Raw genomic sequence first — 12,494 nt, 5'->3', positions numbered from 1 at the left:
CTCCGCCCCTGCCTCAGCTCATCTGCTGTGAAACCCTCACCCATGCCTTTGTTACCTCCAGACTCGACTATTCCACTGGTCTCCTGTCCGGTCACCCATCTTCCACCATCCGTAAACTTGAGTTCTGCTAAAACTCTGCTGCTCCATATCCTGACTTGCACCAAGTCCCGTTCACCCGTCACCCCTGTGCTCGGTCCCAATTCCTCAGTGCCTTGAATTTCTCCATGGCCTTGCCCCTCCCAATCTCCAATCTCTTCCAGCCCTATAACTCTCCCTTCATCTAACTCCAGCCTCTTTGTCCATCTCCCTGAACAGAAACTTTGAAAGCTTGTCACTATAAGAGAGGGAGACTTACGTCACAAGTGTAGTGAACCTCATCCACAGAGTACTTCTTTTTGAAGTGGTCTAGAGCGTGAATCCTTTTAAAAAAAAAAGTTGAGAGAGTGTTAACAGTTTAAAGTAATATTTTTCCATTAAAAGCATCTGTTTTTTCCCATGCTCCCGAGTGCTTCTATCTCAGAGCCGATAACGTTGGGTTAGGTATCAACTCCGTTTCCCTACCAGCATCAGTCCAGATGTTCCAGTGGGGAGTGGGGGAAGCATATTCTAGCCCCACCTGTATCGCAGGTCGACCTCCATCCCATTTGGAGTCTTGCTGGTGGGGGTGCTGCTGTTTTCCTGGAGTATTTCTCCACCTTCTGTAAGTGGTTATAGGCGATGCTGTCCAGCTGCTCCTGTGTTCGAGCAGCTGAGTCAGTTCCAACTGATTCTGAACTCCACATTCTCTGCTATTGTTTAGATATTGCATTGTAAAACTTTCCAAAACCTTTTTTTTTAAAAAAAAGGCACTGGTAACCTCTTCTCCTAACCTGTGTAATGGACACTTTTACCGAAATACATGATAAATTTTTTTTTAAAGGGCAGTCAAAGATCGCTATTAACTAATTAAGAACCTCCTTGCATAGAATTTTTTTTTATTGATCAGGAAATGACACTCAAGTGTTTGTACAGGACTGGTATTACTGTAGGAGAAAGGTTTTGATAAAGTAAATAAGAAACTGTTTCCAGTGGCAGGAGGGTCGGTAACCAGAGGACAAAGATTTAAGGTAATTGGCAAAAGAATCAGAGGGGAGATGAGGAGAATTTTTTTTTTTACACAGCAAGTTATGATGATCTGGAACGCGCTGCCTGAAAGGGCGGTGGAAGCAGATTCAATAATAACTTTCAAAAGGGTCATTGGATAAATACCTGAAAAGGGAAAAATGCAGGGCTATGGGGAAAGAGCAGGGGAGTGGGATAATTAGATGGCTCTTTCAAAGAGCTAGCACAGGCACGATGGGCCGAATGGCCCCCTCCTGTGCTGTATGATTCCACTGTTGGGTCCTGTGCGAGTCAGTGGGAGGGACGGTAACTGCTCCCTGGTGTCTATCCTGTGACGGCAGTGACCACAACTTGCTGCGTGGGACAGAGAGGAGATCAGGAGACTGAATTACTCATTCCTCCTCACAGGAGTCAACAAATGTAAATAAGTCCCCAGAGTCAACAAATGTAAATAAGTCCCCAGAGTCAACAAATGTAAATAAGTCCCCAGAGTCAACAAATGTAAATAAGTCCCCAGAGTCAACTGCAGAGAGGGAAAAATTCATTTTAAAAAAAAACTTTTTAGGTTTGTATTCCCTCGAGTGCAGAAGATTGAGGGGTGATCTGATTGGATTTGATGGGGTAGATCGGGAGAGACTATTCCCTCTGATGGGAGATGCCAGAACAGGGGCATAACCTTAAAATTACACAAGGTTAGGGCTCATCGGGTTGGGGGTAATATAATAGCATGAATACTGGATTGGTTAATGGACAGGAAACAGTAGTGATAAACGGGTCATTTTCAGGTTGGCAGGCTGTAACTAGTGGGGTGCCGCAAGGATCGGTGCTTGGGCCTCAGCTATTTACAATCTACATTAATGACTTAGATGAAGGGACCGAGTGCAATGTATCCAAGTTTGCTGACGATACAAAGCTAAGTGGGAAAGTAAGCTGTGAGGAGGACACAAAAGAGTCTGCAAAGGGATAGGGACAGGTTAAGTGAGTGGGCAAGGTGGCAGATGGAGTATAATGTGGGGAAATGTGAGATTATTCACTTTGGTAGGAAGAATAGAAACAGAATATTTTTTTAAATGTGAGAAACTATTAAATGTTGGAGTTCAGAGAGAGACTTGGTACAAGAAACACAAAGTTAACATGCAGCTACATCAAGCAATTAGGAAGGCAAAAGGCATGTTGGCCTTTATTGCAAGGGGGTTGGAGTACAAGAGTAAAGAGGTCTTACTACAACTATACAGGGCTTTGGTGAGACCTCACCTGGAGTACTGTGTACAGTTTTGGTCTCCTTATCTAAGGAAGGATATACTTGCCTTAGAGGCAACGTAGGTTCACTAGATTAATTCCTGGGATGAGAGGGTTGTCCTATGAGGAGATTGAGTAGAATGGGCCTATACTCTCAAGTTTGGAAGAATGAGGTGATCTCATTGAAACATAAAAGATTCTGAGAGGGATTGACAGGGTAGACGCTGAGGTTATTGCCCCTGGCTGGAGAGTCTAGAACTAGGGGGGCATAGTCACAGGATAAGGAGTTGGCCATTTAGGACTGAGATGAGGAGGAATTTCTTCACTCAGAGGGTTGTGAATCTTTGGAATTCTCCACGCCAGAGGGCTGTGGATGCTCAGTCGTTGAGTATATTCAAGGCCGAGATCAATATATTCTTGGACTCTAGGGGAATCAAGGGATATGGGGATCAGGCACGAAAGTGGAGTTGAGGTCGAAGATCAGCCATGATCTTACTGAATGACGGAGCAGGCTCGAGGGGCCGTAGGGCCTACTCCTGCTCCTATTTCTTATGTTCTAATGTAGAGCTAGGCCATTCAGGGGTGATGTCATGAAGCACTTCACACAAAGGGCAGTGGAAATCTGGAACACTCCCCCCACCCAAAAAAGCTGTTGAGGCTGGGGGTCAATTGAAAAATTACAAACCGAGATTGATAGATTTTTGTTAGGTAAGGAACCAAGAAAATTAGATAGAGTTAAGATACAGATCAGCCACGATCAAATTGAATGGTGGAACAGGCTCGAGGGGCTGAATGGCCTCCTCCTGTGCTACATTCCCAAAGTTATTGAAACTAGAGCAAGTTTTGATTTGTCTGATTGTATGCAGCACAATGGCGCATCGTGAAGGCGGCCATTTAATCAATATATTAATTAATGCTGCGACTAATTGCAATCAAACGAGAGTAGCAGCAGCTGCAGTGTTAATTACAGAGGGAGATAGTACAACGTGGATAAATAGTCACTCCAGCTTTCAGTCAGGTCCCAGAGCCAAGAGTAAATAATGGCTTCCGTCAATTAGTGTGTTTGGCAAATTACACAGCAACAGATCCCAATCTCTCTCTGTCTATCCTCAGTCAAGAGCCACATGAGAAATCACAACACTGCAGGCAAACTCATTGCTCACAAAACAAAATCGCAAGCAAAACAAAATCACTGAACGGAATGGTTGAAAAATTAATTATTCCTCCTGAAGTCACAGACTCTTGCCGGAGAACGATTCCCCCCAAGGTACCCTCCAGCACCTCAACCATGCGGCTATTCCGGAGTGTGCGTGTCAGCAAGCTGTATGACTGCAGAGGGCATCGCAGCCATGCCCAAACTTTTCCTAATCCAACAACCACACGCAGACACGGGCAGGGGGGTCAGAGGGTGGGAAAAAGGTGAGGCCCCCAGCTCATTCGCTTCCCCCCCCTCGAGATCAGCAAACCCAACTGCAGCTCCCGCCCTGCTACACGGACTGATTATTAACTAACTGAGCAGAGGACAGGGGATCAGAACTGGGACACTCCAGCTCTGTGCAGCTCAGTTCCACACTTCAGCTGGCGTGGGGAAATAAGCAAGAGGAAGGACGGGGGGGATGGGGACACTAGTTGTACATGAAGTCAAAACATAAGGTAACAAAATGCTCCGATTCTGACTGGCGGCAAACCACGGGCCATTCCGGCACATTCCCTCGTACCCTCCATCCTGCCACTGCAGACATGACACTCCATTAGGTGTCAGAACTAATGAGCAACTCAAAGTTATCACCAGGGGTGCTCCCACATACTGTTAACATGCAGATCGTGAGCTGTAACAGTGCTGGAATATGAACAAGCCCTAGGACGATGTGCTGATAGGGTGAGATGAAGTAAGGTGGGAGGAGGCTCGTGTGGAGCATAAACACCGGCATGGACCTGTTGGGCCGAATGGCCTGTTTCTGCACTGTAAAATTCTATGTAATTCTACGTAGGACTTCAATCACCAGCTTGGAAAGAGAAATTAGGTGCAGGGACAGGACGGAAGGAGAAAGGGCAATTACAAAAGAGTTTGGGAAAATGACGAGCGGTAGAAAGAGTCTTACTTCCCCATCCACACTGCGTAACTCTCCGGGAGTTTGGGCACAAAGAGCAGTGACTTGCCAGTAGCAACATCCACGGCACCATAGCAGTCACTCTCGATGACTCCGAACGTCCAATGGAAGAAAGATTCCTGCAACAAGGAACAACACTTACTGTTAAAAAAAAGTCTTCAGAAAGGATGCTGACATTAATCGGGAGAAAGGGATGGGACGGGGACTCGAGCTGGAGTGTTAAAATTGCATAAACGAGTGAACGTCTCTCTCAACGGACATTACCGCAGCTCTCGTGCGTCAACTCATCCCAGTTATCACTCTGCTGCTCAAAAATATTCACTATAATTCACAAAGCTCACAAGTAGAACTAAAGGGGGCGCTTTCTTCCCATCACAGCCTGTGTCTGCCCCGTAAATGACTCCACTCCTCTGCCTAAAGCCAACTCCAGGCACCAACTCCAGGCACCAACTACTAAAATTCAGCAAACCACATTAAAGCATGCAATCTAAAACATTGTGACAGCTCTCGTTACTTGATGTGTGGATGCGAGCACGATTCTATAATGCATCTCATCAATTCCCAGCTCCTCTGTCTACTGCATACTCATCAGCCATGTGGGAGCTCACAGCAGGAGCTCACAGCAGGGAGTCCCTTTCACCATGTCAGCAAGCTGTGGGCTGAAGGCTCCCGGGGGTCCCTGCTGGTGCCCTGGGGGGACAGGGGGCCCCTGTGGAGGCCCCGGGGGGAGTAGGGAATTGATTTTACGAAGCAAGTTGTTGGAATGCACTGCCTGATAGGGCGGTGGAAGCAGATTCAATAGTAACTTTCAAAGGGAGCTGGATAAATACGTAGAATCATAGAATGGTTACAGCATAGGTCATTTGGAGCAATCCAGTTAGTCCCATTCCCCCACTCTTTCCCCGTAGCCCTGCAAATTTTTTCCCTTCAAGTTTTTATCCAATTCCTTTTCGAAAGCCACGATTGAATCTGCCTCTACCACCCTTTCAGGCAGCGCATTCCAGATCAGAACCACTCGCTGCATAAAAAGGTTTTTCCTCATCACGCCTTTGGTTCTTTTGCCGATCACCTTAAATCTGTCCCCTGTGGTTCTCAATCCTTCCGCCAATGAGAACAGTTTCTCTTTATCTAAACCCTTCATGATTTTGAACACGTCTATCAAATCTCCTCTCAACCTTCTCTACTCGAAGGAGAACAACCCCAGCTTCTCTAAGGCCTTCACATCCTTCCTAAAGTCCGGTGCCCAGAATTGGACACAATACTCCAGCTGTGGCCGAACCAGTGTTTTATAAAGGATCAACATAACTTCCTTCGCTTTTGTACTCTACGCCTCTGTTTATAAAGTCCAGGATCCCGTATGCTTTTTTAACCACTTTCTCAACCTGCCCTGCCACCTTCAGCGATTTGTGCACATATACCCCCAGGTCCCTCTGTTCCTGCACCTCCTTTAGAATTGTGCCCTCTAGTTTATATTGCCTCTCCTCATTCTTCCTGCCAAAATGTATCACTTCGCACCCCTCTGCGTTAAATTTCAGCTGCCACGTGAAGTCCATCACTATCCTTCTGCTTACTACACTTCTAAGTTTGTGTTATCTGCAAATTTTGAAGTTGTTCCCTGTGCAGAGCGATCATTGTATCATAAGATTTAGATTACTTATGGAAAAGGACAAGGATCAATCTAGAGTAAAAATACTCTATTGGAGGAGGGTCAATTTCAGTGGGATGAGAACAGATCTGACCCGGGTAAATTGGAATCAAAGATTGGACGGCCAAACTGTAAACGAACAATGGGTGGCCTTTAAAGAGGAGATGGTTCAGGAACAGTCTAGGTACATTCCCACGGGGGGACAGGTAGGGCAACTAAAGCCAGAGCTCCCTGGATGACAGAGAGAGAGTAAAATGAAGCAGGAAATGGGGGAGTATGTCAGGTTGATAACATAAGTGAGAACTAGGCTGAATATAGAAAGTTCAGAAGGGAAGTGAAAAAGGAAATGAGGGGCAAAGAGAGAGTATGAGAATAGACTGGAAACTAACATAAAAGGGAATCCAAAAGTCTTCTATAGGCATATAAATAGTAAACAGGTAGTAAGAGGAGGGGTGGGGCCGATTAGGGACCAAAAAGGAGATCTATGCATGGAGGCAGAGGGCATGGCTGAGGTACTAAATGAGGACTTTGCATCTGTCTTTACCAAGGAAGAAGATGCTGCCAATGTCACAGTAAAACAGGAGGTAGTTGAGATACTGGATGGGCTAAAAATTGATAGAGGTGGTACTAGAAAGGCTGGCTGTACTTAAAGTAGATAAGTCACCCAGTCCGGATGGGATGCATCCTAGGTTGCTGAGGGAAGTAAGGGTGGAAATTGCAGAGGTACTGGCCATAATCTTCCAAACATCCGTAGATACGGGGTGGTGTCAGAGGACTGGAGAATTGCAAATGTTACACCCTTGTTCAAAAAAGGGTGTAAGGATAAACCCAGCATCTACAGGCCAGTCAGTTTAACCTCAGTAGTGGGGAAGCTTTTAGAAACAATAATCCAGGACAGAATTAACAGTCACTTGGATGAGTGTGGATTAATTAAGGAAAGCCAACACGGATTTGATAAAGGCAAATCATGTTTAACTAACTTCATAGAGTTTTTTGATGAAGTAACAGAGGGCTGATGAGGGTAATGCGGTTGATATGGTGTATATGGACTTCCAAAAGGCATTTGATGAAGTGTCACGTAATAGGCTTGTCTACAATGTTGAAGCCCATGGAATAAAAGTGGCAGTGGCAGCATGGATACGAAATTGGCTAAGGGACATGAAACAATGGTGAACGGTTGTTTTTTGGACTGGAGGGAGGTGTACAGTGGTGTTCCCCAGGGGTCGGTACTAGGACCACTACTTTTCTTGGTATATCTTAATAACTTGGACTTGGGTGTGCAGGGCACAATTTCCAAATAGTGAACAGTGAGGAGGATAGTGATAGACTTCAAGAGGATACAGAGAGGCTGGTGGAATGGGCGGACACGTGGCAGATGAAATTCAACGCAGGAAAAGGTGAAGTGATACATTTTGGCAGGAAGAACGAAGAGAGGCAATATAAACTAAAGGGTACAATTCTAAAGGGGGTGCAGGAACAAAGCGATCTGGGGGTATATGTGCACAAATCGCTGAAGGTGGCAGGGCAGGTTGAGAAAGCGATTAAAAAAGCATGTGGGATCCTGGGCTTTATAAATAGAGGCATCGAGTACAAAAGCAAGGAAGTTATGTTGAACCTTTATAAAACACTGGTTCGGCCACAACTGGAATAGTGTGTCCAATTTTGGGCACCGCACTTTAGGAAAGATGTGAAGGCCTTAGAGAGGGTGCAGGAACGATTTACTAGAATGATTCCAGGGATGAGGGACTTCAATTACATGGATAGATGGGAGAAGCTTGGGGTTATTCTCATGGCAGCAGAGGTTTGATAGAGGTATTCAAAATCATAAGCGGTCTAGACACAGTAGAGAGTGGAACGGTTTCCATTGGCAGAAGGATCGAGAAGCAGGGGACACAGATTTAAGGTGATTGGCAAAAGAACCAAAGGCGACGTGAGGAAAAACTTTTTTATGCAGCGAGTGGTTAGGATCTGGAACGCACTGCCTGAAAGGGTGGTGGAGGCAGATTTAATCATGGCTTTCAAAAGGGAATTGGATAAATACTTGAAGGGAAAAAAATTGTATGGATTACGGGGAAAGGGCGGGAAGTGGGACTAACTGGATTGCTCTTGCAGAGAGCAGGCACAGGCTCGACGGGCCGAATGGCCACTCCCGTGCTGTAACCATTCTATGATCCTACACCCAAGTCCAAGTCATTAATATATATAAAAAAAAAGCAGTGGTCCCAGCACTGATCCCTGGGGAACACCACGTTTCACCTCCCTCCAGTTAGAAAAACAACCGTTCACCGCTACTCTCTGTTTCCTGTCACTTAGCCAATTTCATATCCATGCTGCCACTGCCCCCTTTATTCCATGGGCTTCAATTTTGCTGACAGGTCCATTAAGTGGCACTTTATCAAACGCCTTTTGAAAGTTCATAAACACCACATCAACTACACTGCCCTCATCTACCCTCTCTGTTACCACATCAAAAAACTCAATCAAGTTAGTTAAACACGATTTGCCTTTAACAAATCCGTGCTGGCTTTCCTCTATTAATCCACACTTGTCCAAGTGACTGCTAATTCTATCCCAGATTATCGTTTCTAAAAGATTCCCGACCACCAAGGTTAAACTGACTGGCCTGTAGTTGCTGGGTTTATCCTTGCACCCTTTTTTGAACAAGGGTGTAACATTTACAATTCTCCAGTCCTCTGGCACCACCCCCGTATCTAAGGAGGATTGGAAAATTATGGCCAGTAACTCTGCAATTTCCACCCTTACTTCCCTCAGAAACCAGGACGCATCCCATCTGGACCTGGTGGTTTGTTTACTTTAAGCATAGCTAGCCTTTCCAGTATCTCCTCTGTCAATGTTCACCCCATCCAATATCTCAACTACTTCCCCTTTTACGGTGGCTTTGGCAGCATCTTCTTCCTTGGTAAAGACAGATGCAAAGTACTCATTTAGTACCTCGGCCATGCTCTTTGCCTCCACGAGTAGATCTCCTTTTTGGTCTCTAATCGGCCCCACCCCTCCTCTTACTACCCGTTTACTATTTATATGCCTATAGAAGACTTTTCTTGAAGAGGAAAAATTTGCAGGGCTATGGGGCAAGAGCAGGGGAGTGGGGCTAATTGGATAGCTCTTTCAAAGAGCCAGCACAGGCATGATGGGCCCAAAGGCCTCCATCTGTACTGTATCATTCCATGAGTTAATGGGTTGAATGACCTATAAACTACTTGATAGAAAACCGCTAAAAGATATCAAAAATCAGCAAGGCAATGGGAAGACAATGAACGATTAAAGAATGCACAAGTAATTAAGTGGAAGGAGCAAGGTCTAGAAAAAGTGAGGTTTGTTTCTGGAGAGAAGGGTGAGGTCAGACAAGATGGGCTGAGGGCTGGAGAAAGACCAAATGTGAATTAATATAGTGCCTTTCTCATCCTCAGGATGTCCCAAAGCATTTTAAAGCTAAGGAAATATCTACTGTTATGTAAGCACACGGACTAATTTGCACACTGCAAAGTCTAACAAACATCAATGAAATAAACAGCCAATTAATCTGTTTTTTTTTAAAACTGACGTTGGTTGAGAGATCATTATTGCCCAGGACACCAGGGAGAATTCCCCTACTCTTATTCAAAATAGTGCCGTGGGATCTTTTTCGTCCACCTGAGGGACCTCGGTTTAACGTTTCATCCGAAAGACGGCACCTGCGACAATGCAGCACTCCCTCAGTACCGCACTGGAGTGTCAGCCTGGATAACGAGCTTAAGTCTCTGGAATGGGGATTGAACCCACGGCCTTCTGACTCAGAGGCGAGAGTGCTACTCCACTGAGCCAAAATGGCACTCTCTCATATGGCAAGGAGGAGGAGGTGAGAGAGGAGGCGAGCAGGAGTCAATGGATACAATGAAATTCTTATCTTCTAACATCTCTCCCAGCCATGGCAGAGATGCCTCCTGTTGTACAAAACAGCCAAGACCCAGAGTTAGTGACTCATTCACTCTCATTACTACTGCTGACGGTAATGAAATGCAGAGGACACTGCCAGCTTAGCCTGCTCAGCAGTATAACTTTGTAACGATGCTTGCGGATTTAATTACTTGAGCTGTCCGAAACAGAAAGGACTGAGAGTCAACTTTTTTCTAACTCTTTATTAAATTGGATTCTACAATCCTACAAAGGGCCAACACAGAACTGTCACATTTCATTCCCTACACTTACAGGCGGGTTAGTTTAAAATGCATTAAACAGATTGCTTCTAAATATCTTCACTCGAATGTAACCCTTTATACAGATTGGTTGAGTTGCTTTGTTCTTTTTACCCATTAGTGATATTGCTGTCAGTACTGTATTGCACAGTTTTGACACAGCTGCAATGATTCCAGACATCACCCAGCAACATATAACCTCAGCGTCTGCATCTATAGGGAACAGGCTGCTACCGTCTCTATTCAATATAGAATTGTCTGTAACTGAGAAATACATAGAGTCCCGTTCTCCCATCACCCCTGTGCTCGCTGACCTACATTGGCTCCCAGTCCGGCATGGCCTCCACTTTAAAATTCTCATCCTTGTTTACAAATCCCTCCATGGCCTCGCCCCCTCCCTATCTCTGTAACCTCCTCCAGCCCTACAATCCTCCGAGATCTCTGCGCTCCTCCAATTCTGGCCTCTTGTGCATCCCCGATTTTTATCACTCCACCATTGGCGGCCGTGCCTTCAGCTGCCTGGGCCCTAAGCTCTGGAATTCCCTCCCTAAACCTCTCTACTTCTCTCTCCTCCTTTAAGACCCTCCTTAAAACCTCCCTCTTTGGCCATCTCATGTGGCTCGGTGTCAAATTTTGTTTGATAATCGTTCCTGTGAAGCACCCTGGGACATTTTACTACGTTAAAGGTGCTACATAAATGCAAGTTGTTGTTGCTGGTGTTTAAAAAGGAAAATTGTATTAAAGGCAGGAAACTAACCTCAATCAGGAACATCCTCTGCCTTTGTGAGCGGTTTAGCTTTATATCTTAGAGCCTCGGGAGCAACACAACTTTAAAATTCATGTTCCCAGTGATTCCCATTTACCTCGAGTTGCTGGCGTTAACAGATCTTGGTGTTCTGATTTAGGATTTATCCACTCAGTGAGGCAACAGCACCAAGAACAGCCCTTTAAAAACCTCTAGGCCCGCAGCTTTCAAACAGGAGCATGTAAGCACGGATAAGACGGAGTTGCCTGGGTCTCACGGCCCAGTTTGCCATTGCTCGGGTGCCGGACGTACCCCACGCTTTGGACACCCTTCTCTTCAATTTATCCTCTTTCTAACTCAAGATTACACCAAATGTGTGTGTAAATCAGAGGCGGGTGATTCATAAAGCACTGACAAGATGCAGAGTGCCAGGACGGAGCTCACGTCTGACAGTCAAACAGCTTGCCTAGACCGATATGAAGAACAGCCACTCGGGTAAGGGCCTGGAGAGCTTCTGAACCCTGTACCCCCAAGTGAGAATCAGCTCCTTCGGGGGTGGGTGGGAAGCTGGCAATCTCACCCCCCCCCCCCCCCACCCATTTTGTCTGCACTAACACACACCTACCTGTGAACCCAAGTAATACAATGGAGGTGTCTGTCCCCACACCTGTCCCCTGGGCCATTAGAAACTGCAGCTCACCTGACGGAAGACGATATCGGTATCGGTGCAGTATCGCTGGGTCTGCTCTCCCCCCTGCAGCACCGCCACCGATTTCCTCGGCACCTCTGCGTTCTTACGCAAGTGTTCACACAGCCTGCGCCGGTTCAGGGCAAAGAGGGCCATAGGCACCCGCAGGGTCTCGTTTCCTAGCGAGAATGAGGGCCTGAAAGCAGTTTAAAAGAGAAAAGGATTAGTGTCTATACACCAGGATCTGGCAACAAAGAGCAGAGAATGAGATTCCCTACTGTACTCAGACACCGCCTCAACTCCCACCCCTCCCTCCGCCCAATCGAGGTGTGAGCCGTGGCTCAGTAGATATCTCTCTCTCGCCCGAGTCAGAAGGTTGTGGGTTCGAGACCCATGCCAGAGACTTGAGCACACAATCCAGGCTGACACTCCCGAGGGACTGCCGCACTGTCGGAGGTGCCGTCCTTCAGATGAGGCGGTAAACCAAGGCCCTGTTTGCCCTCTCAGGGGGACATAAAAGATCCCACAGCCACTATTGGAAAAGCTGGGGCATTGTCCCCAGTGTCCCGGCCAATGTTTATACCTCAGCCAACATCACTAAAACAGATGATCTGATCGTTATCACATTGCTACTTGTGGGATCTTGCTGTGCGCAAATTGGCTGCCGCGTTTCCTACATTACAACAGTGATTACACTTCAAAAAGTACTTCATTGGCTGTGAAGCCAATGAAGGTTGTGAAAGGCGCTGTATAAATACAAGCTCTCTTT

At 46.2% G+C, this 12,494-nt stretch overlaps 1 protein-coding gene across 1 annotated transcript in view; it reads right to left on the bottom strand.

Annotated features, from left to right (window-relative positions):
• Positions 1-11,917, bottom strand: part of pepd (peptidase D) — a 140,569-nt gene extending 128,652 nt beyond the window's left edge. Inside the window, 3 exon segments of the mRNA XM_067998201.1 lie at positions 356-419; positions 4,443-4,570; positions 11,738-11,917. Of these exon segments, the coding sequence (XP_067854302.1) occupies positions 356-419; positions 4,443-4,570; positions 11,738-11,881 (336 nt within the window). The 5' untranslated portion in view covers positions 11,882-11,917.
• Between the last annotated feature and the right edge of the window lie 577 nt (positions 11,918-12,494).

This window comes from Heptranchias perlo, chromosome 16 (genome assembly GCF_035084215.1).
Source record: "Heptranchias perlo isolate sHepPer1 chromosome 16, sHepPer1.hap1, whole genome shotgun sequence".
NCBI classification, from domain to species: domain Eukaryota; kingdom Metazoa; phylum Chordata; class Chondrichthyes; order Hexanchiformes; family Hexanchidae; genus Heptranchias; species Heptranchias perlo.
The sequence above is the reverse complement of the archived record's forward strand: the minus strand, read 5'-3'. Positions and strand labels throughout refer to the sequence as shown.